The following is a 26,068-nucleotide window of genomic DNA, read 5'->3' on the forward strand; positions in this document are numbered from 1 at the left end:
AGACCAGGGCCCATAGGGCTCTGATCAAAGTAGTGCACTATTTAGGGAATAGGAATCCGTTTGGGACATTCCCAAAATCTGGTTTCTGAGAAAACACGTGATGTATTTCATAATGTTCCTCCAATGCCAAGACTGGAGTCAGAGAAGCTGATGGGAGGAGAGGTAGGTGGGCTAGAGGGGGTGTTGATGCTGAGGCCTTGTCCCAAATGGAACCCTATTCCCTATGGGCCTTGGTTAAAAGTAGTGCACTATGTAAGGAATAGGGTGCCATTTGAGATACGGCAACCTGTTCTCTTGGAGCTGCAGAGCCCAGAGAGAGAACCTCCCACTCACAGACTGGAGCAACATAGATTTACAGATAGATCACTTCTACAGTATTTTGTTTTATTTTCCTGTGCAAGTTTGGGGTTGAGACAATTAAAGAAGACTCTTGTTCCAGTGGCATGATACAGACCAGACGGTAAAGCAGAAAGATGAGGAACACACTGCTTCTGATCATGGCTGCACTGACTGCAGTTAGTGGGCAGAGGCCAATGTGAGTTATGTTCTGTCCATGCTAATTCTTTGTAGATACAGTATATTTTACTTGTATCATTGGTCATGCTCATTTTCTGTCATGTCGCAGTTCTCAAAAAGTAACACAATTTGTGCGTGTGTGAGCGCTCGTGCTGGTTCGTGCGTGTGTTTGTTTGTTTTCATGTGTGCTTGTGTTTACAGATGTCTCATCACTGCTCCGAACATAGTCCACTTGGGAGTAGAGGAGACAGTGACAGTACAGCTCCAGGGAGCTATCAAGCCTACACAGTACACTCTGTACTTCCTGTACCAAACCGCCAATAATAAAGTTCTGTCTGAAAAAAAGCATGTAACTCTCAATGAAGACAATGGCTATCAGGCGGTTGTGAAAATGAGGGTAAGTATGCAGAAGGCTAACCTCTTTTCATGCCCTATGGAACTACTGGAACATGAATTTCAATCATTCTGCCTCTATTCTCATGTTTTATAGGTCATTCCTAGCCTGTACGAAGAGGCAACCAAAAGCATAAGAAAAAGAAAGAAAATTGTGCCATTTATCCAACTGGCCGCAGATGATGGTTCCATTACAAATAAAACAACAATCCTTTTGTCAACAAAAAAGGGTTATGTCTTCATTCAGACAGACAAACCAATCTACAATCCAGGAGAGAATGGTAAAGTGTAAAATAACATTACATATGGTTTTAGTTATACATTCAGCCTAATCCCAATTTTTCCTTTTCCAGTCAATTTCAGGGTCTTCACGTTAGACAACTATCTGCTGCCTGTTGAAGAAAGCATCAATGTCAAGATATTTGTAAGTTTGCAAGACATCTAACTACATGTTAAAGTTGTCTTATTGTGTTATATAAACTCTCTGTTCTCTAAATAACATTTACTGTCTCTCTACAGAACTCCAAAGGCCTGCTGGTGTACAACCAGGTTCTACACTCCAGTAAACTCCTTCAGAGGAGCATAGTGATCCCTGACGTTGAGACGTAAGTAGGATGTTGACATAAAGTCTATGGAAGACAGGACATCAGTAGCACTGACCACTACTCTGTCCATATGATTCAGGGCTGGCCATTGGAAGATTGTTGCCGCTTTTACCAACCATCCCATGTCCAACTCTTCAGTGGAGTTTGAGGTCAAAGAATATGGTGAGTATCTAAAGTAGGTTGTCTGACTGTATGATACGGCCCAACAAGCTTCCCCTCTATTTCTTTCAGTTCTTCCTATGTTTGAGGTGAAGATAGCAGCTTTGAAACCATATTATTTGCTGACAGAGGATTCCTTTCAGTTCAGTGTCTCTGCAAGGTGAGATTGTTGAAGCAGATTGCATTAATGGACTGTTTTGTGAATTGTTCATACATTTTACATTTACATTTTAGTAATTTAGCAGACGCTCTTATCCAGAGCGACTTACATTTTCATACTTTTTTTCATAGTGTGCCAAATACATGTGTGTTGATTGCAGGTACACCTATGGCAAAGGTGTCAGTGGCATAGCTTATGTTAGATTTGGACTAATCAATCAAGGAGGCAAAAGAATACATCTACCTGGCCTAGAAAACAAGACTTCTGTGAGTTCGCTTTATCATCTCAAAGCTTTACATTAAAAAAACATAACATTAAAGTCAATGTTTCTGATTGTGGAGTTATTGTTTCCATTGACTTTTATTTTTCTGATGAGCCATTTGTGAACTTATTTCTGGTGTATTGTAGATCCAAGACGGCGTCGCCAGCATTACCCTGCCAACTGAAGACCTACGTGGGAAAGCAGGAAAGCAAAGTATCCCAAACATGGAGGGATACAATCTGTACATAGCTGTTACAGCTTTAGAAACAGCAAGTAGGTCCTTCATACAGTTAGATAAACATGACCATGCCAGCAGATTCAGGTATTTTCTATAGGGCATACAATAACTGTTTGTGATATATGACAGTGACTTTCTCTCTCTGTATTTGTATCTATCTATCTATCTATCTATCTATCTATCTATCTATCTATCTATCTATCTATCTATCTATCTATCTATCTATCTATCTATCTATCTATCTCTCTCTCTCTCTCTCTCTCTCTCTCTCTCTCTCTCTCTCTCTCTCTCTCTCTCTCAGGTGGAGATCTAGAAGAAGCTGAGAGCACTTCAGTAAAGATAGTGACGTCTCCATACATCATTGACATGTCTAAGACTAAGGCACACTTCACACCTGGAGGAAAGTTCTCTATCCTGGTACAGTGTGGTCATTTCTGCACTCAAAGACAAACGTTAACACCACAGAATAAAATAGAATTGTATTCATTCAGGACATCATATTGAGATTAGCAAATCCCTTTTCCAAATGAGATGTACAATAGCTATCAGTGTTGTCAATTGTATTTGCTTTACCATTTAGAATATGACTGTATCTACAGCCATAGTCGACTGGCATATGCTGCATGTTCCATTCTCAGGCCACCACCACTCACCCAGATGGGTCCCCAGCCCCTGACCTCCGTATGAGAGCTTCAGTTTCAATGGCCTCTGTAGAAGGCACACAGTCTGTTAAGATGGAGGGATCCGGTAACTCTAAGGGTGAGGCTGTTCTCGCCTTCGAAGTGCCCAAACTAGCCACATCTATGGATATCAAGGTACAGGACAGACACAGAGATCTTTCAATCAACACTCTATTTCCCATGTAGTTTGACAAGCATAATATGTGTCTCTAAGCTCTATGTGGATAGCAGAAAGGTAGTGCACTGTTTGATGTGAGGTCATATCTGTTCCTCTCTCTCCAGATGTTTGCTGAGGGAGCGGAGGAGGATGTAATAGTGGGGGATGCCAAAATGACAGTGTCAGCAGTCCAGTCTGAGGGGAACAGCTACCTGAGTGTAGAGATAGAACATGTCACCCTGGAGCCTGGAGGAACCATGACGGTCACTCTCAGAGACATCACCCTACCAGGCACCCCACGACCAGCCTACATCTACTATATGGTAACATACTGGAGTATCAGTCCATTCTAATAATGGATGGAGATGACCATTTACCACTTCTGCAACATACTTTATCTGTGCATAGCTTCAAGTTTCCAGACATTACAGTAGACTGGGATTGTCATAGCTGTAGTTTGTCTGTAACCAACATTAATATAAGCACGTTGGGGGTTGAGAAATGAACCATTTCAATATCTGTAGTGAAGAGTAATAATGTGTTATTTCCTCTCTTTCCATTCTGTGTCAGGTCCTGAGTAAGGGCAGAGTGGTCCAGATGAACAGGGTCCAGAGGACTGAGCTGACCACCTTCAGTCTGCCCTACAGTCTTGACCTGGTCCCCTCCTTCAGACTGGTGGCCTACTACTTCACACAGGCACCAGAGAAGACTACCATAGTGGCTGACTCTGTATGGGCCGATGTCAAAGATATCTGCCATGGACAGGTTCTGTAGTTGCTGCTTGTTTCTCTACTTCTACTCTTTGTTTTATTATTATTATTCATATTTAAGGGAAGATCAGCTTTGATATTGTACATAGATTGTAGCTTCCATCAATGTAATATTTTTGTAAATATAAATATACATACACATACATACATACATAAATACACATACATATATATATATATATATATATATATATATATATATATATACTGCTAAAAAAAATAAAGGGAACACTTAAACAACACATCCTAGATCTGAATGAAAGAAATAATCTTATTAAATACTTTTTTCTTTACATAGTTGAATGTGCTGACAACAAAATCACACAAAAATAATCAATGGAAATCCAATTTATCAACCCATGGAGGTCTGGATTTGGAGTCACACTCAAAATTAAAGTGGAAAACCACACTACAGGCTGATCCAACTTTGATGTAATGTCCTTTAAACAAGTCAAAATGAGGCTCAGTAGTGTGTGTGGCCTCCACGTGCCTGTATGACCTCCCTACAACGCCTGTGCATGCTCCTGATGAGGTGGCGGATGGTCTCCTGAGGGATCTCCTCCCAGACCTGGACTAATGCATCCACCAACTCCTGGACAGTCTGTGGTGCAATGTGGCGTTGGTGGATGGAGCGAGACATGATGTCCCAGATGTGCACAATTGGATTCAGGTCTGGGGAACGGGCGGGCCAGTCCATAGCATCAATGCCTTCCTCTTGCAGGAACTGCTGACACACTCCAGCCACATGAGGTCTAGAATTGTCTTGCATTAGGAGGAACCCAGGGCCAACCGCACCAGCATATGGTCTCACAAGGGGTCTGAGGATCTCATCTCGGTACCTAATGGCAGTCAGGCTACCTCTGGCGAGCACATGGAGGGCTGTGCGGCCCCCCAAAGTCATGCCACCCCACACCATGACTGACCCACCGCCAAACCGGTCATGCTGGAGGATGTTGCAGGCAGCAGAACATTCTCCACGGTGTCTCCAGACTCTGTCATGTCTGTCATGTGCTCAGTGTGAACCTGCTTTCATCTGTGAAGAGCACAGGGCGCCAGTGGCGAATTTACCAATCTTGGTGCTCTCTGGCAAATGCCAAACGTCCTGCACGGTGTTGGGCTGTAAGCACAACCCCCACCTGTGGACGTCGGGCCCTCATACCACCCTCATGGTGTCTGTTTCTGACCGTTTGAGCAGACACATGCACATTTGTAGCCTGCTGGAGGTCATTTTGCAGGGCTCTGGCAGTGCTTCTCCTGCTCCTCCTTGCACAAAGGCGGAGGTAGCGGTCCTGCTGCTGGGTTGTTGCTCTCCTACGGCCTCCTCCACGTCTCCTGATGTACTGGCCTGTCTCCTGGTAGCGCCTCCATGCTCTGGACACTACGCTGACAGACACAGCAAACCTTCTTGCCACAGCTCGCATTGATGTGCCATCCTGGATGAGCTGCACTACCTGAGCCACTTGTGTGGGTTGTAGACTCCGTCTCATGCTACCACTAGAATGAAAGCACCGCCAGCATTCAAAAGTGACCAAAACATCAGCCAGGAAGCATAGGAACTGAGAAGTGGTCTGTGGTCCCCACCTGCAGAACCATTCCTTTATTGGTGGTGTCTTGCTAATTGCCTATAATTTCCACCTGTTGTCTATTCCATTTGCACAACAGCATGTGAAATTTATTGTCAATCAGTGTTGCTTCCTAAGTGGACAGTTTGATTTCACAGAAGTGTGATTGACTTGGAGTTACATTGTGTTGTTTAAGTGTTCCCTTTATTTTTTTGAGCAGTGTATATACATTTGTTTTAAAAATATATTTTCCATTATTATTTTCCGCTGACTTACCTAGTTAAACAAAGGTTAAATAAAATAAAATAAAAATGATTTTCCGCTAACCTTTCCACCCCTCCCGTAATTGGAGTAAACTAATGAACAAGAACACTTAGGCTTCTACTTCCAGCTTACACACACTATATACATTTTACGGACACAATCTATTTTACAATAGTTATATTGTATTTGTTTTTAGTCCTGCCTTCCTCTACCCTCAACCTCTCCCATCTATTGCTGATGTCCATCCAGTTTGATTTATATTTGCCATATATTTTTAACTGTGCTGTTTCACAAAAGTTCTGAACCTATATACATTTTACAGACACAGTATATGTTACATTTGTTATCTTGTTTTTATTAGTCCCACCCTTCAGCTCCATTCAACCCCTCCCATCCATCTCTTAACACCATCCATATTGGATTTATTTACATTTACATTTTAGTCATTTAGCAGACGCTCTTATCCAGAGCGACTTATAGTAGTGAGTGCATACATTTCATAAATGTTTTTCTCCATACTGGTCCCCCATGGGAATCGAGCCCACAACCCTGGCGTTGCAAACACCATGCTCTACCATGCCAAATATGTTTAAACTGTGCTGTGATCCTTCACAAAAGCTCTGAACCTTTCTATTCTCAAAGTTTCTACAGATTGTAAATTAAAGGTAAACATTTTTGCTAAAAGTATTATTATATTATTGATTGATTATGACTTTTCAAATCACCCAGTATTGCTATCTGTAGCTTAGCTCCATCTAAATGCTGCAATTCTTCATCCATTCTACTTCTACTCTTACTACAATTAGACAGTTATGGTTTTATTCTTTTGTCAGTGCTGTGCATCAAGAAGGCAAATTGTATGTTTTCATCTTGACTAATAAAGATCAATCAAAATTATATATACTGAACAGAAATATAAATGCAACATGCAACAATTTAAACAATTTTACTGAGTTACAGTTCACATAAGGAAATCACTCAATTTAAATAAATGAATTAGGCCCTAATCTATGGGTTTGGGAGGGCATAAGCCCACCCACTGGGGAGCCAGGCCCAGCCAATCAGAATGAGTTCTTCTCCACAAAAGAGCTTTATTACAGACAGAAATACTCCTCAGTTTCATCGGCTGTCTGGGTGGCTGGTCTCAGATGATCCCGCAGGTGAAGAAGTCAGATGTAGAGGTCCTGGGCTGGCGTGGTTGCACGCGGTCTGCAGTTGTGAGGCCGGTTGGACATACTGCCAAATTCTCTAAAATGATGTTGGAGGCAGCTTATGGTAGAGAAATGAACATTCAATTCTCTGGCAAAAGCTCTGGTAGATATTCCTGCAGTCAGCATCCCAATTGCACGCTCCCTCAAAACTTGAGACATCTGTGGCATTGTGTTGTGTGACAAAAATGCACATTTTAGAGTGGTCTTTTATTGTCCCCAGCTCAAGGTGCACCTGTGTAATGATTATGCTGTTTAATCAGCTTCTTGATATGCCACACCTGTCAGGTGGACGGATTATCTTGTCGAAGGAGAAATGCTCACTAACAGGGATGTAAACAAATTTGTGCTTAAAATATGAGGGAAATAAGCTTTTTGTACATTTGGAACATTTCTGGGATCTTAGCTCATGAAACATGGGACCAGCACGTTACACGTTGCGTTATATTTTTGTTCAGTATAGGTTTGCATGGAGGCAGAATGTGATATTATCTTTGGTGTTGTGTTTTCAGATCGAGATCATTCCATTTAAAGAGCATAAACCAGCTGACTTGGTGAATGTGGTGGTCCGTACAGACCAGGGAGACAAGGTAGCTCTGGCTGCTGTAGATACAGCTGTTTACATCCTCAACAAGAACAACAAACTCACTCCTGAGAAGGTACAGAGCCTCTGTCTGTCGCACCCTTACCAGGTTTCGGAAGTATACATACACTTAGGTTGGAGTCATTAAAACTTGTTTTTCAACCACTCCACAAATTTCTTGTTAACAAACTATAGTTTTGGCAAGTCGGTTAGGACATCTACTTTGTGCATGACACAAGTCATTTGACACAAATAGGCCTGCAAACCTGACAGTTACACCAGCTCTGTCAGGAGGAATGGGCCAAAATTCACCCAACTTATTGTGGGAAGCTTGTGGAAGGCTACCCGAAACGTTTTACCCAACTTAAGCAATTTAAAGGCAATGCTACCAAATACTAATTGAGTGTATGTAAACTTCTGATCCACTGGGAATGTGGTGAAAGAAATACAAGCTGAAATAAATAATTCTCTCTAATATTATTCTGACATTTCACATTCTTAAAATAAAGTGGTGATCCTAACTGACCTAAGACGGGGAATATTTACTAGGATTACAGGAATTGTGAAAAACTGAGTTTAAATGTATTTGGCTAAGGTGTAACGGAGTCAGGTTTGTAGGGCTCCTTGCTCACACACGCTTTTTCAGTTCTGCCCACCAATTTTCTATAGGATTGAGGTCAGGGCTTTGTGATGGCCAATCCAATACTTTGACTTTGTTGTCCTTAAGCCATTTTGCCACAACTTTGGGAGTATGCTTGGGGTCATTGTCCATTTGGAAGACCCATTTGCGACCAAGCTTTAACTTCCTGACTGATGTCTTGAAATGTTGCTTCAATATATCCACATCATTTTCCTTCCTCATGATGCTATCTATTTTGTGAAGTGCACCAGCTTATATTATATTAGCACAGCTGAAAACTGTCAAAATGGCCAGAAACAAAGACCTTTCTTCTGAAACTCATCAGTCTATTCTCGTTCTTAGAAATGAAGGCTATTCCATGCGAGAAATTGCCAAGAAATTGAAGATCTCGTACAACGCTGTGTACTACTCCCTTCACAGAACAGCGCAAACTGGCTCTAACCAGAATATAAATCAAATCAAATCAAATTGATTTATATAGCCCTTCTTACATCAGCTGATATCTCAAAGTGCTGTACAGAAACCCAGCCTAAAACCCCAAACAGCAAGCAATGCAGGTGTTTAAGCACGGTGGCTAGGAAAAACTCCTTAGAAAGGCCAAAACCTAGGAAGAAACCTAGAGAGGAACCAGGCTATGAGGGGTGGCCAGTCCTCTTCTGGCTGTGCCGGGTGGAGATTATAACAGCACATGGCCAAGATGTTCAAATGTTCATAAATGACCAGCATGGTCAAATAATAATAATCATAGTAGTTGTCGAGGGTGCAACAAGTCAGTAACACAAGAGTAAGTGTCAGTTGGCTTTTTCATAGCCGATCTTTGAGAGTATCTCTACCGCTCCTGCTGTCTCTAGAGAGTTGAAAACAGCAGGTCTGGGACAGGTAGCACGTCCGGTGAACAGGTCAGGGTTCCATAGCTGCAGGCAGAACAGTTGGAACTGGAGCAGCAGCACGGCCAGGTGAACTGGGGACAGCAAGGAGTCATCAAGCCAGGTAGTCCTGAGGCATGGTCCTGGGGCTCAGGTCCTCCGAGAGAGAGAAAGAAAGAAAAAGAGAAAGAGAGAATTAGAGAGAGCATATTTAAATTCACACAGGACACCGGAAAAGACAAGAGAAATACTCAAGATGTGACAGACTGACCCTAGCCCCCCGACACATAAACTACTGCATCATAAATACTGGAGGCTGAGACAGGAGGGGTCAGGAGACACTGTGGCCCCATCCGATGAAACCCCCGGACAGTGCCAAACAGGTAGGATTAACCCCACCCACTTTGCCAAAGCACAGCCCCCACACCACTGGAGGGATATCTCCAACCACCAACATACCATCCCGGGACAAGGCCGAGTATAGCCCACAAAGATCTCCGCCACGGCACAACCCAAGGGGGGGTGCCAACCCAGACAGGAAGACCACATCAGTGACTCAACCCACTCAAGTGACGCACCCCTCCCAGGGACGGCATGGAAGAACACCAGTAAGCCAGTGACTCAGCCCCTGTAATAGGGGTAGAGGCAGAGAATCCCAGTGGAAAGAGGGGAAACCGGCCAGGCAGAGACAGCAAGGGCGGTTCGTTGCTCCAGCCTTTCCGTTCACCTTCACACCCCTGGGCCAGACTACACTTAATCATAGGACCTACTGAAGAGATGTGTCTTCAGTAAAGACAAAGGTTGAGACTGAGTCTGCGTCTCTCACATGGGTAGGCAGACTATTCCATAAAAATTGAGCTCTATAGGAGAAAGCCCTGCCTCCAGCTGTTTGCTTAGAAATTCTAGGGACAATTAGGAGGCCCGCGTCTTGTGACCGTAGCGTACGTGTAGGTATGTACGGCAGGACCAAATCGGAAAGATAGGTAGGAGCAAGCCCATGTAATGCTTTGTAGGTTAGCAGTAAAACCTTGAAATCAGCCCTTGCCTTAACAGGAAGCCAGTGTAGGGAGGCTAGCACTGGAGTAATATGATCAAATTGTTTTGTTCTAGTCAGGATTCTAGCAGCCGTATTTAGCACTAACTGAAGTTTATGTAGTGCTTTATCCGGGTAGCTGGAAAGTAGAGCATTGCAGTAGTCCAACCTAGAAGTAACAAAGGCATGGATTAATTTTTCTGCGTCATTTTTGGACAGAAAGTTTCTGATTTTTGCAATGTCACGTAGATGGAAAAAAGCTGTCCTTGAGACAGTCTTGATATGTTCTTCAAAAGAGAGATCAGGGTCCAAAGTAACGCCGAGGTCCTTCACAGTTTTATTTGAGACGACTGTACAACCATCCAGATTAATTGTCAGATTCAACAGAAGATCTCTTTGTTTCTTGGGACCTAGAACAAGCATCTGAGCAAGAGGACAAGTACACTAGGATCTCTAATGTACTTCTCCTCTTGCTCAGTTGTGCACCGGGGCCTCCCACTCCTTTTTCTATTCTGGTTAGAGACAGTGAGTTTGATGAGTTAGACTGTGAGTTAGACGGATGAGTTTCAGAACAAAGTTCTTTGTTTCTGGCCATTTTGAGCCCGTAATCGAATCCACAAATGCTGATGCTCCAGCTTCTCAACTAGTCTAAAGAAGGCCAGTTTTATTGCTTCTTTAATTAGAACAACAGTTTTTAGCTGTGCTAACATAATTGCAAAAGGGTTTTCTAATGATCAATTAGCCTTTTAAAATGATTAACTTGGATTAGCTAACACAACGTGCCATTGGAACACAGGAGTGATGGTTGCTGATAATGGGCCTCTGTACGCCTATGTAGATATTCCCTAAAACATCTGCCGTTTCCAGCAACAATAGTCATTTACAACATTAACAATGTCTACGCTGTATTTCTGATCAATTTTATGTTATTTTAATGGACAAAATTAAAAGTTTTTCTTTCAAAAACAAAACATCTCTAAGTGACCCCAAACTTTTGAATGGTAGTGTATGTATCCACTGTATGTACAGGACAGTATGTACTGTATTGATATGTTTCTACTGTATGTACAGGACAGTATGTACTGTATTGATATGTTTCTACTGTATGTACAGGACAGTATGTACTGTATTGATATGTTTCTACTGTATGTACAGGACAGTATGTGTTTGTCTACCAGGGAGAATGGGATAACCAAAAGACAAATATCTGTTGTTCATGCAGTAAATGGACCAATAAAGTAATCTTCTTCTTTAGATGTTTGCCTACATGAACTCCTATGACCTGGCGTGCTCTGTGGGAGGAGGCAAAAACTACCAGTCTGTGTTACAGGACGCTGGGCTCGCCTTTATAACCAACTGTGTAGATACAGAGAGTCACGTGAGAAAGGGTACGATTTACATTTAGACATTTAACTCATTATAATATTGAATGAATAGCACATGTTCCTGATTGGTAAAAGCACACCACTGAAGCTGTTTCCGTTGATGGAGTTTATTTCACCCAATATTGTAAAATTATTTTTCTTTTGTACTCTGATAATCAGATTACTCCTGTAACAACAAAAGTGGACTGACGAGACCGAAGAGAGCCCTGAACCATCACCAGGCTTTCTCTGATATCAGTAGGTGTAGCAGTAACCTCTCCTATTCTCCCTCCATCTTCTGAGCATGCTGGTTTCACTCTTATGGTGAGCGTATCAGGTATTATTAGTTACAGAATATGGAGAGTGCTCCAGAGGATAGGTTTCAATAATCCTTTAATTTACAAATGTTCAGATATGTTTCAGAAAAAGTCTTCCTTAGCATATTACATGGATATAATTTATTAGCTAGACACATTGTTCTTATCTGCAGTCAACAGGTACCAGGAGCCAGTGGAGAAGAGGTGTTGTCACGATGGGGCCAGGTTTAACAGCCTGGGTCTGTCCTGTGAGAGTCGTCATTCTAAAACCACCCACAAGTCTGCTCCATGTCGCGCTGCCTTCCTCAAGTGCTGCAGAGATGCCACCATGCTGAGGAGCAACATCACAAAGAGAAGGAACGCATACAGCCTGGCTAAAAGTACAGTATTGTATTATATTATTATATTAGTAGTTGGAATGTCAATAGCATCTCAGTAGTATCTCACAAGCTACAGATTTTTGTGGTGCATTTAAGGCACGAGGGGGTGTGGTATACGCACGACGCAACGCAGATACAGCCCTTAGTTATGGTATATTGGCCATATACCACAAACCTCAGAGTGCCTTATTGCTATTATAAACTGGTTACCAATGTAATTAGAACCATATAAATAAATGTTTTGTTATACCCGGTGTATACGGTCTGATATACCACGACTTAAGCCAATCAGCCAATCAGCATTCAGGGCTCGAACCACACAGTTTCTAATCACTAATATAGAACTTCTTAGATAAATCAATACTTTTGTCTTTTTTCAGATTAGTTGTACTACAGTATATGCACATATTTTGTATTGATTGTCCTTTTCCCTGTCCTCCTGTTTAGCGGCTGATGATATTGGTGAGGAAGAAGAGGCCATAGATGAGGTGTCTGTCCACCTCCGCTCCTATTTCCCTCAGACCTGGATGTGGGGGATCGTTGATGTGGGGCCCTCTGGTCTCGTAAGGTAACATGGTAACCTGCGACATCTACGTCACAAATTATACCCTATTCCCTATATAGTGCACTACCGGCCCTGGTGCCATTTGGGACACAAGCCAGGACAGTCATGACTGGGACCAGGAGTTTTCCCTGACCATGTGAACTGACTAGGTAAAACTTGGGGACCAATATAGTGTAACAAGTATATTAGGAATGACATCATGTTGTACGTTATTATTTTCAGACACAGTGTTGCTGTCCCTGACTCCATCACTACCTGGGAGGTTCAAGCAGTGGGGATCTCTAAAACAAAAGGCAGGTCACCTCTTCCTTCTAACCTAAGACCATTACACTAGCCTAGTCCTAAATATATTTGTGCTCTTGCAAAGTCATTTTAGCTGTCATTGTCAAGCCAACCATGACAACGAGTGACAAAAAGATGGCATGATAGCACAAACAGACTTTCAGAGGACAGTCATCAAGTGGTTAATGTTTGTGTTGATTCCCCTTCAGGGTTTTGTATAGCAGAGCCCAAGCCTCTGGTGGTGTTTCAGGACTTCTTCGTCTCTCTCAGACTTCCCTATTCTGTGAAGAGAAATGAACAGCTACAGATGAAAGCTGTGGTGTTCAACTACAGAACCGACAGTATGGAGGTAACTAGTGTTGTCAAAACAATATATTTGAGTCCAAAATGCCTCCAACAGCCATTTATACAAATAAACTGCAGTTGCAGACATTTTCATCTGTAGATTCCTTTGATAGACATCTTTACTGTACTTACATCTACTACCATGTATATGTGTTTCTCTCTGTGAAGGTGACAGTGGAGCTGGCATGGGTGGAGGGCCTGTGCAGTGCAGGGGGAGACAGAGGGGACAAACAGGTGGTCACAGTACCAGGTAACTCTGCTGTCCCTGTCTACTTCACTGTGGTTCCTCTGGTCATAGGAAACATCCCTATCCATGTAGTCGCCTACACTAAGACGGCCCGCGACCAGATCAAGAAGGACCTCAAAGTCACGGTATGAACACGACACTTGTATCACCTCTCTCCCTCTAGTAGTGCTTCAGTATGTCTCTATGATACATGTGTACATGAGGCTACATGTGGTTCTCACTTCTTTATTGTGCTGAACACCACTGTTTTTCTCCCATTATTATACAAAAGTTACAGTACAGATGTAGGATCTTAATTTGATTACCCTGTTGCAGGATTACTATCCTGCAATGCAGGACATTTAAAATGTGTGGTATATAATAGGTTTAAAAAGGCTTTCCACTTTGACATTTCTGACTTGATTTTCCCTTACAAAAACAGTTGCAACCCCTACAAAAATGTCCATTAATTATAATTCACATATTAATTCACATTTCCTGTTGCTACAGGATAATTTTCCTGCTGTAGCAATCTGGCTCAAATTAAGATCCAACATCTCTATATGTCTGTATAAACAATCTGAATGAATGCTCACATTTTGTTTTGTTATACAGGGGGAAGGGGAACTGGTCTCAATACAACATGAATACAACATTGATGGGAGAGGTAATGATATCTTTCTAAACGTAAATATCACTGTAGTAAAAGTGATATTTATGCAAACAAGCCTCATCAGACCATTGAATTAAAACAGTCTCTCCATTTCTTATCTATGTCACACAGCTGCCAAGTCAATAGAGCTCGAAATTCCACCTCCTCCTAATGCTGTCCCTGGACTGGAATCTGACACCTACATCAGTATCAAAGGAAAGGAGGGTCGATAAATACTTTAGTCAGACTTTCTGCTAGTGTGGAACATATACTGTGTGGGGTCTGTAGTACTGTATGTATTTACATAGAACATTTTTACATTTTGGTCCATGAGATATTATTTCAGACTACGAGTTTTCCCTGACCAGTTTTTCTAAACCAATCTCCAGGGCTAGTTTACCACTATAACAGGGAAACCTCTCCCATCACGCCCATGTAGGTGGTGTGATGGGAGAGTCAGTAGAGAACTGTCTAAACCTGGATGGAGTGGACCAGCTCATCTCCCTTCCCAAGGGGTGTGCGGAGCAGACCATGGTCACCATGTCTCCAGCCATCCACGCCATGAGATACCTGGACGCTACTGGACAGTGGGTTGACCTAAAGGCTGAACGCAGAGATGAAGCCCAAGCCATGATACAGGCTGGTGAGGGGACACTGGGAGAACTTAAGTTAATCCCCTTTGAGACATCTACCCTTGTGGGAATCAAATGGTTGAAATTCATTGATTCTTTCTCTTTTCAAGGATACGGCAGAATCCTGACATTCAAGAAGACCGATGGATCCTATGGAGCTTTCCTGTCAACCCCAAGCAGTGTTTGGTTGACAGCCTTTATAGCCAAGGAGTTGTCCCAGTGCAGGGACGTGATTTCAGTGGAGGACTCCTACATCCAACAGTCTATTTCCTACCTGGTGTCTAAACAGCTGGCCAGTGGAGCCTTCACTGACCCTAACCCACTCTATGACCGCACCATGCAGGAAAGAATGCTTTATTCATCCATACAAAACAGAAATATGATTTATGTTGTACCCTACCCCTCAGAAATACACATTAGGTTGGAGAGGCTGGAGCAGTGGGCAGCTACTCTGTGCCGCCAGTTGAGCAGTTTAGGGGTTAAGTGCCTTTCTCAAGGGCACAACAGCAGGAGATGTTGTCTTTCTAGGATTTGTCACTAACAACCATCTAGCAGTCAGCTCAAATATCGGCCAAAAAATAATTCTGCCCGGGCTGGGTAGCAATCTCGCCCCTATAACCTCTAAGTAGGGGCTACCGAGTGGCGCAGCATTCTAAGGCACTGCATCTCAGTGCTAGAGGCGTCACTACAGACCCTGGTTAGATTCCAGGCTGTATCACAACCGGCCGTGATTGGGAGTCCCATAGGGACAATTGGCCCAGCGTTGTCCGGGTTAGGGTTTGGCCGGGGTAGGCCGTAATTGTAAATAAGAATTTGTTCTTAACTGACTTGCCTAGTTAAATAAAGGTAAAAAAATATATAATAAAGTACGACCCAAATGTTCTTCATGTCCGGACCATGCAGGTACCATTCAATACAATATGATGTCTTTACCTGTCTGCTATCTCTCCATTCCCTCACCTCAGGGTGGAGTGGGAGGGTTTGAGGGAGAGGTGTCTCTGACAGCGTTTGTTCTGATAGCCATGAACCACACTGTGGCACTGTACCCTGAAGGAAAAGGCTCAGAAATGGTAATACATTGATTCAACTAAGTCATGGACTTAACCTTTACATCACCTAACTTATCATCACTGACTTAACCTGACTTACTAAAAGTTGTGTAATTATTATCCCAAAAGGGCAAGTTGGTTTTGCAGCAATATGATCCAGAATAAAGCAACATGCCTTTTTGTGTTTGTTGTGATAATGCTTAACTAATGCATTTGTTGTTTCTAATGCTAAATCTATCCTACATTTCCTGTGTTAGAGGAAGGCTATGGAGCTGGCTAAGGCCTACCTGGTGTCGAAGCTGGACTCCCTTCAGAGGCCCTTCTCTGTTGCCATCACCTCCTACGCCCTCTCTCTAACCTCCCCTGGCGGAGACAGTGCCTCCATGGCTCAGACCAAACTCAGGGCCTTGGCACACAGTGACAATGGTCAGTACCTTGTTACTTTACTAGTCATCTAGGGCTACGGGTTGCCTAGTTGTCTAATTACCTCAGAGGTTGTCTATATAAGAAAGGCTCTATTCATCTAAAGTGTGTTTGTACTGTTTTAACTAATTCCTTTGGACTTCAACCTGCTTTGATTACTAGCGCCTGTAAAGTATTACCGGTAGTGGCTGGAGAAAAAGTCAGGATAAGGTATTCTGGGTCGACATTGATTCCCTGGTCTGTATGATCATTGAGGGAAGGTAGACATACACAATGACAACATTTAAACAGCAGAGTGCGCCATATTATTGATTATGTCTCCCCTGCAATGTTATATGGCTAAGGACGTAGCTGCTAAACATACTGTATATCTCCTCTGCAGAAGCAGATACATGTCATTGGGAGGCCAGTGATGCTCTGAGGCTGAGCGGGGAGACGAAGGCCAATCAGGTTCCCCAGGCCCAGGCCATCTCCGTGGAGACCACGGCTTACGCCCTGCTCCAGACAGTGGCGGAGGGAGACATGACGTACGCGACGTGCATCGCCCGCTGGCTCACTGAGCAGAGACAGTACGGAGGAGGGTTCCGCTCTACACAGGTAGGTACTGTAGGTCAAGCCACCTGTAGACAGACAGGTAGGTACTGTAGGTCAAGCCACCAGTACTGTAGGTCAAGCCACCAGTAGACAGACAGGTAGGTACTGTAGGTCAAGCCACCAGTAGACAGACAGGTAGGTACTGTAGGTCAAGCCACCAGTAGACAGACAGGTAGGTACTGTAGGTCAAGCCACCAGTAGACAGACAGGTAGGTACTGTAGGTCAAGCCACCAGTAGACAGACAGGTAGGTACTGTAGGTCAAGCCACCAGTAGACAGACAGGTAGGTACTGTAGGTCAAGCCACCAGTAGACAGACAGGTAGGTACTGTAGGTCAAGCCACCAGTAGACAGACAGGTAGGTACTGTAGGTCAAGCCACCAGTAGACAGACAGGTAGGTACTGTAGGTCAAGCCACCAGTAGACAGACAGGTAGATACTGTAGGTCAAGCCACCAGTAGACAGACAGGTAGGTACTGTAGCATTATGATCGGGAGCTCAGAGTTATCACTGACCACTTGACTTGAACTGGAAAAACTCCTGGCCTTAATTATACACTTCACTTTTTCTTTCTTTCTTTCTTTCTTTCTTTCTTTCTTTCTTTCTTTCTTTCTTTCTTTCTTTCTTTGCCCCTTCTCTCTCTCTATCTCCCTCTTTCTCTCTCATCCATTTTGTCCCCTCTCCTTCTCCTTTCTTTCTCTCTCTGTCTCTCTCTCGCTCTCCCTTCCTCCCTCCCTCTCTCCCTCTCTCTAACAGGATACAGTTGTAGCTCTAGAGGCTCTAGCTAAGTACAGTATCAAGGACAATGATGTTCAGGACTTGGACCTTAATGTTGAGATGTGTTACCAAAACGGCCGCAAGCAGAGAGTTCATCTTACGAAGCGTAATGCCCTGACCCTATCTGCCTTCCAGGTGAGATTGAGTTTAGAATTCAAGCAGTGCTCTGATTTAACTTTATCAGATGCTGTTTTACATCTACTAATCTCTGTGTTGTCTGGTTTGTCTTGGTAGGTGAACCCAGGAAGCCAGATCACTATTAACACAGAGGGGAAGGGAAACGGGACCTTATCAGTAAGTAATTTCAGTAAATAGATTTAAAAGTAAATGATGATGATTCTAACATTGTAAGACTGTCTGAATCTCAACGGATGTGTCCACAGTGCTTGTTTTATGTCGTCAGGTGGTCCAGACCTACAGAACTCTGGAGAGGATGGACTTGTTCTGTGGTTTCTACAGTCTCAATGTCTCGGTGGAGGGAGAGGTCAAGTACAGAAGTACGTTTCAGTCAGAATGCATCTATAAACATTAAACACATTTGCTGGAGTGCTGTTTGAAAACATAAATCACGATTCATTGTCACCATAAACGTGTAAAATTACAGAGAAAGTGGACGATGGTCCTGAGCTGGATGACTATTATAACTATGAGTCTGAGGGGGATGGGAACCCTAGTGATGAGCCAATGAGCAGGGTGGAATGGTTTGACCTGCGCACACGCAGGAAGAGACACACCCCACAGGAGGAGGAGAGGGAGAAGTCCCTAGTCTACACTGTGTGTGTGGGGTGAGTACAGGTGTGTCTATGCTTACATACTGTGTGTGGGTGTGTGTGTGTGTGTGTGTGTGTGTGTGTGTGTGTGTGTGTGTGTGTGTGTGTGTGTGTGTGTGTGTGTGTGTGTGTGTGTGTGTGTGTGTGTGTGTGTGTGTGTGTGTGTGTGTGTGTGTGTGTGTGTGTGTGTGTGTGTGCGTGTGCGGGGTGGGATGGGATGAGTGGATATATGGTTCTCTCTCTCCTCGTCTCCTACAGACTGACCAGTGGTAATTCTACAGGCATGGTCATCGTGGACATCTCCCTTCTCAGTGGACTCAAACCTAACATGCAGGATCTGGAGGAGGTACAGTAGGCCTACATTTAACGTTGATTTACATTTTTGCCATCCAGCAGACGCTCTTATACACAGTCAGTGCATTCAACTATGGGCTCGATTCAATTTGAAGGCAATGTTTCCGCATTCGTAGAGACTGCATTCAAGGTAAATGCTACATATGCAGGAAAACTGAAATCCGTTTTACCTGTAAACAAACTCTAGACCACCTTTACTCCACACACAGAGATGCATACAAAGCTCTACCTCGCCCTCCATTTGGCAAATCTGACCATAACTCTATCCTCCTGATTCCTGCTTACAAGCAAAAACTCAAACAGGAAGTAACAGTGATGCTCTTAATACGGAAGTGTTTCAATGAAGCGGATGCTAAGATCCAGGACTGTTTCGTTAGCACAGACTGGAATATTTTCCAGGATTCATCCGATGGCATTGAGGAGTTTATCACATTAATAAGTGCATCGACAATGTCATCCCCACAGTGGCCGTACCTACATAACCCAGCCAGAAGCCATGGATTACAGGAAACATCCGCACTGAGCTAAAGGCTAGAGCTGCCACTTTCAAGGAACAGGACACTAACCTGGACGCTTATAAGAAATACCGTTACGCCCTTAGACAAACCATCAAACAGGCAAAGCGTCAATACAGTACCAAGATCGAATCCTACTTCATCGGCTCTGATGGTCGTCGGATGTGGCAGAGCTTGCAACCTATCATGGATTACAAAGGGAAACCCAGCTGTGAGCTGTCCAGTGACGCGAGCCTACCAGACGAGCTAAACACATTCTATGCTCGCTTCGAGGCTAGCAACACTGAATCATGCTGTTCCGGACACCCGTGGGTGATCACACTCTTGTGAGTGTGATGTGAGTAAGACCTTTAAACAAGCTAACATTCAAAAGGCCGCAGGGCCAGTTGGATTACCAGGACGCATACTCAGAGCATGCGCAAGTGTCTTCATTGAAATGTTCAACCTCTCCCTGACCCAGTCTGTAATACCTACATGTTTCAAGCAGACCACCATAGTCCTTGTGCCCAAGAATGCCAAGGTAACCTGTCTAAATGACTATCACACCGTAGCACTCACTAGGTAGCACTCATCTGTAGCCATGAAATGCTTTGAAAGGCTGGTCATGGCTCACATCAACACCATCATCCCAGACACCCTGGACCCACTCTAATTCACATACCACGCCAACAGATCCACAGATGACGTAATCTGTATTGCACTCCACATTGCTCTTTCCCACCTAAACAAAGGAACATGAGAATGCTGTTCATTGACTACAGCTCAGCATTCAACACCATAGTGCCCTCCAAACTCATCACGAAGCTAAAGACCCTGTGACTGAACACCTCCCTCTGCAACTGGATCCTGGACTTCCTGACGGGCCGACCCCCAGCTGGTGAAGGTAGGCAACAACACATCCGCCATGCTGACCCTCAACATGGAGGCCCCTCAGGGGTATGTGCTTAGACCCCTCCTGTAGTCCCTGTTCGACTCCAACGCCATCATTAAGTTTGCAGATGACATGGCGATGGTAGGGCAGTGTGGTGCCAGGACAACAACCTCTCCCTTAAGGTCAGCAAGACAAAAGAGCTGATCGTGGACTACAGGAAAAGGAGGGGCGAGCACGCCCACATCCTCATCGATGGGGCTGTAGTGGATCGGGTCGAGAGCTTCAAGTTCCTCGGTGTCCACATCACTAAGGAATTATCATGGCCCACACACCAACACAGTTGTGAAGAGAGCATCACAACGCCTCTTCCCTCTCAAGAGGCTGAAAAGATTCGGCATGGGCCCTCAGATCCTCAAAAGGTTCTACAGCTGAATCATTGAGAGCATTTTGACTGGTGGCATCAACACTTGGCAACCGACTGTAAGGCACTACAGACCCGTACGGCCCAGTACATCACTGGGGCCGAGCTTCCTGCCATCCAGGACCTCTAAACCAGGCTGTGTCAGAGGAAGGCCCTAAAATTGTCAAAGACTCCAGCCACCGAAGTCATAGACTGTCCTCTGATTACTCATTGTGTATTTATTGCTTGTATTATCATTTTTCTATAATTTCACCAAAACAAATCTACATTGTTGGGAAGGACCCGTAAGTTAGCATTTCACTGTTAGTCTACACCTGTTGTTTACAAAGCATGTGACAAATAACATTTGATATGTCGGCTCAATTGAAAATGACCTTTAAATTTCAAGCTGTAGTGCGGATCTTCAGCGCTACAGATTGAATCGAGCCCTACGTTTAGTAGGAAAAAACAACCCCTTATCACAGTTATTACAAGTAAACCCTTTGAAATATCTGCTATCAGCAGAATCAGTTCCAGGAAGAAAACACATTTTAGCGATTCACATTGACATGTTGTCAAACTATAGAATTATGTATTTTTCTATTTCTCTCCTCTAGAATGTAAAGGGTACTGAGAAATACATTGACCATTATGACATCGCCCCAAATAAAGTGTTCCTCTACTTCGCTGAGGTAAGACCTCTTGTATCCAAAGCCATGACATCAATCAGCTATGACTACTGTACAACTTATATAGTGATTTGAAAAAGAGTCCTCGTGTTCTCGCCAAGGCTGTCCTCTCTTCCCTCTGACGCTGTACTGTTGCTATGTATTCCAGATCACAGAGGAACCACAGTGTGTAACGTTCCGGGCCAAACAGATCAGTCCCATGGGCCTGGTGCAGCCTGCTGCTGCCGTGGTCTTTGACTACTACAACCCAGGTATACCACCATGTTTAGTTTAGGGTATGTTAAGACAATGGTTGTAATGTATCTGGAAGGTCCATGGGGCTGGTGAAGCCTGAAGAGGTATTCGGCCCCGGTCAAATGTAGTGCACAATAAAGGGAATAGAATGACATATGGGACACAGCCATTGTCTGAGTGACTAATGCTGAACTCTATGTCCCTACAGAGAGGAGATGCACTGTGCTCTACAGCTCACCCCAGAAGAGCAACATGATCTCTAAGATCTGTCAGGACAATATGTGCTCCTGTGCAGAGGGTATGTGCACTCCATACAGCTAGTATTTTCAGGACAGAAAATGTATTTGATAGTGCCTGAACTATTGTCAACTATTGTGTATCTAGTTTTTATTTGCTTTGTCTCAGGTGGTTGCCCGAAGAAGAAAGTCACTTACAGTAAAGACATGGAGAAAGAGACTCGTAGGAACTTTGCTTGTTTCTCGCCATTTGTAAATTATGGTGAGTTTATACCTCTAACACAAATACTCTCTTATTTCTAATCTGCTGTAGTTGGTACTAACACCACTTCATGTTGTCTTTCTGACAGTGTACGTCGTTAAGTTTGTCAACTCATCCGATGATGGAGTCTTTAAACATTATACCACATTACTGACCAAAATCCTACAGACAGGTGAGTGTTCTACAATATTACAGTTTGCATCCCAAATGGCAGCCTATTTCTTATGGTGCACTACTTTGGATGGGTCCTGGTCAAAAGTAGTGCACTATACCAAAGTAGTGCACTATATAGGGAAAAGAGTGCCATTTGGTACGTAAACATTCTCTTGAAGTATAATTTTCTTTACATTATTGTTGTGCTGGTTCTCTGCTATGCCAGGTAAAGATGTGATGCAGACTGGAGCAGTGAGAGACATGATCAAACGTAAAGCCTGTGATGAGTTTGACATGAAGACTGACAGTAACTACCTGATCATGGGGAGAGATGGGACCATCTCTGACACCACTGACCACAATGGGAAGTAAGTGATGGGATGCGTCCTAAATGGTACCCTATTCCCTATATAGTGCACTACTTTTAACCAGGGTTCATAGGGCTCTGGTCAAAAGTAGTGCAACATGTTATAAAATAATAATAATTAGGTGGTTATTACAATTAACATGTGTATATGTACAAGTGTGTATTATACGCATGTGTGAATTGGAAATTAGTTTTTTGCATCTCTCAACTCTCCCTGAGACACCTTCGGAGAGTGGGGTCACAGCCAGGGTCAAAAGTAGTGCGCCATGTATGGAATAGGGTTCCATTTGGGACATAAGTTCCTTTTCAATTAACTATACAGTATGTGTCAATATATTGTAAGACAACATTGATATAATACATGGAAACACCAGGTAAAAAAAGACAGCATAGAGGATATTTATTACAATATTGTTGAATTGAGATACACTTCTACAGTATCACTACTTGGGCCCTAGATTGTGATTTCTCCATTTGGAAATGTACAGTACATGTACAGTGTAGAATGGGAGACTATTCCAGTGCAGTTTGAGTGAGAGACTCCAATGCTGTCCACCCTAGTCCTGGATAACTAAATGTTATTCTATCCATGCCTGTATTACTCAAATGTTGTCCACCCCACGCCTGTATTACTAAATGTTGTCCACCCCAGGCCTGTATAACTAAATGCTGTCTTCCGTAGGCCTGTCTATGTCCTGGATAATGAGATGTGGTTGGAGGAGATTCCAGAGGAGAGGAAGTGTAAAGCTACTAAGAACCGTAAAGCCTGTAACATGCTCAAGGACTTCATGAAACAGTACGAGGTCAACCAGTGTTCAATATAACCCTTGGTTGCCTTCAGTGAACATCCAGATAGAAATATATTACATAGAAGAGACATGCTTGTCGGACATTGAGTATAGGGAAATATGTTGGCTCTATCCGAAACGTTCCAGAAAGTTGTGGCTCCTGAACATCACGTGACCCAGGATGACTGTCCTGGACATCGAGAGAGAGACTGATACAGAGAAGGATATATTTTTAGTATGAATAGAGGAAAGCAGAAAGCACACTCAGTATCTCCATAAACCATGTGCTTTTATTACCAGTGCATATTCACAGAGAACATAGAAAGAAGGTTGAGTGACATATTTTTGAAACACAAAGATACAGATAGTGATGATGTGTCTAATACTCCTTAATAAAACAACCTGTGATTGGCTACACAGTCTGTCTGGCTGCTGTTTGGCATAATGATGTCAGAGAGGTTATAGGGACTCTATTTTGGCACCAAGTGTGCTGTGTTGTTACAGTGGTGAACACCAGGGGGAGTGAGAGCGCTATAGCTCATCTAATGCTAATGTTTCCCTCAGGACAATATTGTTATAAATTGGTAATGAACCGTTATAACCCGGTAAAGAAATGCTATAACCTGGTAATGAACTGTGATAACCTGGTAATGAACTGTGATAACCAGGCAATGAAACATTGTAACTCTAGTCCTTTAACACACGCTGAAGCTGTTGATACATTCACACTGTGGCTTCTGAAAACAAACTATATAAATGGTAATTCTACTTTTGACAGTGTTTATTTAAGAGTGAAAACCAGAAGTTAGTAAAATATCTAATGTAGTTTTGCATGTTCAATAACATTAAGTAATATAATCATGGGTATGGGTTTTCAATATATATTCCAACTTGTCACAATTCAAAACCCACTTGTATGTATTTTTTGGAAAATCAAATCTTTCAAATTCTAAATCCTCACTGTTTGTTCTACTAATCCCCTCAAAGTGGATAGGGGTTTTTACTATATATGGAGACAAATGACAAAGGCGAGAATTTCAAAAAAATAAAACACATCAAATTAGAAAAATAATTTGTAAATGCTGAACTAGTGTATAAAATAAAATAAATTAGCAATTCCATTTAGAATTTTTTTCCTTTTTAAAAAGAACAGATATGAACAAAGTTTATAATAATTCTGCTGCTCACATATGCAATAATCATGACACATCTCTTCTCCAGCTGAACTCCTGATTTAAAAAGCCATACAGGACAGCTGCCATACTTAGAAACGCTGGAATGCTAGACTGCTGTTCTCGGAATAACCAAAAGATATGCGTTTTAAAATCAAAGCACAGATAAGCTGCATAATGATCCATTATATACAGTTATGCATACACAGTTCATACAGCAAATCAATGCACAGATGGTGATGACCTTTTATATGTGAGATGGCTTTAGGTTAAGTCAGTTTGTTCTTAGATACAACTGAAAGAGAAATTATGTTTCAAATGCTTTTGCTTTGCGTCGTTGGTTGGTTTCACTGTACGCACATTTTTCGTTGCACTTAGACCATGGCGAAGAAACAGTTCAGAATCTCCACTGTTATGTCGTCACGTCTGAGTTAACAAGGTAAAGATAAAACTTCATGCATTGGGACGAGCTCCTTCACAACATGGCTCAATTATTATACATGTACTTCAATCTATCACTGATCTGGTCTCCTAATATCAGTTTCAGTATATACACACACTTCATACCTCCTCGTAGTTTTACATCAATGACTGAACAAAGAGGTAAATGGCACCCTATTCCCAACATAGTGCACTACTTTTGACCAGAACCCAATGGGCCTTGGTCAAAAGTAGTGAACTACACAAAGAATAGGGTGCCATTACAGACTCAGTAAACTCCATAACACACCACATGGAGGAGTCAACTGGGGTTATATTGTTACTTCATGATGTTGGGGGGTTCAGAGAACTCTAACTGGATGATCTGGATCTGATCAGATGTGCAAATCAAAGGGACAGCTATGGGAAAGATCATTGCACCTGTATATTATGTATAGTACATTGGTTTGTGTCGTTGATCAGTGCTAGCACACGTGCACTGACCTGGGGGCAAAAATACATACATTAGATCAAATACTTTCCAATACTTCAAGTGCTGCACTTGATTTGGTTTGCCTGAACCAATGGAACAGTCCCAAAAGTGCAAACTCAAATAAATAGGTAAATCAAGCACATCCCAAACACTTAAAATACTTTCAAGTATTTTACCTATTTTTTTGACCCAGGCCAGGCTGTGGTTGGTTTGTCTGTCAGGCTGTGGTTGGTTTGTCTACCCCAGATCTGGGGTACATCCCAAATGGCAACCTATTCCTTATATAGTGCACTACTTTTGACCAGAGCCCTATGGGTTTCTGTTAATAAGTAGTGCACTATGAAGGGAATAGGGGGCCAGTTGGGACGCGCCCTGGTAGTGGTAGGCCTGCAACAGACCGTCCCTAAAGCAATGGTTCTACCTACTGCAGGTAGCGGTAAACCTTGAAGCAGTGGTTGCCAGAGTCAGCCACAGCCACATGTCCATCAGAGGTGAGAGACAGGCCCTGTGGACCATAGAGAGGGTCTGCTGTGGTGTTGATGTAGGACAGGAACGACCCGGAACTATCAAACACCTGCAGGACAATACAAAAACAAGGTCAGGGTCAGCTGTACTTATAATGAATTACATAACTTATGATCAT

The 26,068-nt window shown here is 43.0% G+C and overlaps 2 protein-coding genes across 3 annotated transcripts in view; one reads left to right on the top strand and one right to left on the bottom strand.

The window, feature by feature from the left end:
* Window positions 1–277: 277 nt before the first annotated feature.
* Window positions 278–23,753, top strand: LOC115206254 (complement C4). Its single transcript, XM_029773000.1, has 40 exons — window positions 278–535; window positions 718–913; window positions 1,007–1,190; window positions 1,263–1,333; window positions 1,429–1,514; window positions 1,594–1,676; window positions 1,746–1,833; window positions 1,994–2,099; window positions 2,242–2,368; window positions 2,635–2,750; window positions 2,972–3,148; window positions 3,296–3,493; window positions 3,741–3,935; window positions 7,487–7,633; window positions 11,352–11,484; window positions 11,641–11,718; window positions 11,951–12,157; window positions 12,605–12,725; window positions 12,945–13,015; window positions 13,214–13,353; window positions 13,518–13,721; window positions 14,191–14,242; window positions 14,360–14,443; window positions 14,667–14,870; window positions 14,970–15,202; window positions 15,825–15,929; window positions 16,166–16,334; window positions 16,714–16,928; window positions 17,681–17,836; window positions 17,936–17,995; window positions 18,105–18,198; window positions 18,306–18,486; window positions 18,730–18,817; window positions 21,229–21,303; window positions 21,449–21,551; window positions 21,743–21,832; window positions 21,940–22,032; window positions 22,121–22,204; window positions 22,412–22,553; window positions 23,235–23,753. The coding sequence occupies exons 1-40, from the start codon at window positions 474–476 to the stop codon at window positions 23,374–23,376; spliced, it is 5,160 nt and encodes a 1,719-aa protein (XP_029628860.1). The 5' UTR covers window positions 278–473; the 3' UTR covers window positions 23,377–23,753.
* LOC115206255 (tripartite motif-containing protein 3) overlaps window positions 23,613–26,068 on the bottom strand; it is a 42,062-nt gene continuing 39,606 nt past the window's right edge. For both annotated transcript variants that reach the window (XM_029773002.1, XM_029773001.1), the window contains one exon: window positions 23,613–25,999. In XM_029773002.1, the coding sequence (XP_029628862.1) occupies window positions 25,847–25,999 (153 nt within the window). In that variant the 3' untranslated portion in view covers window positions 23,613–25,846. The remainder of the gene's footprint in view (window positions 26,000–26,068) is intronic.

The sequence above is a fragment of the Salmo trutta genome, chromosome 13, assembly GCF_901001165.1.
Source record: "Salmo trutta chromosome 13, fSalTru1.1, whole genome shotgun sequence".
NCBI lineage: Eukaryota > Metazoa > Chordata > Actinopteri > Salmoniformes > Salmonidae > Salmo > Salmo trutta.

Coding starts and splice junctions, on each gene's coding strand:
- LOC115206254 (XM_029773000.1), top strand. CDS start 474: ATGAGGAACACACTGCTTCTGATCATGGCTGCACTGACTGCAGTTAGT. Junction 3,936..7,486: donor AAGATATCTGCCATGGACAG/GTTCTGTAGTTG, acceptor TTGTGTTTTCAG/ATCGAGATCATTCCATTTAA. Junction 17,996..18,104: donor AGGGAAACGGGACCTTATCA/GTAAGTAATTTC, acceptor TTATGTCGTCAG/GTGGTCCAGACCTACAGAAC.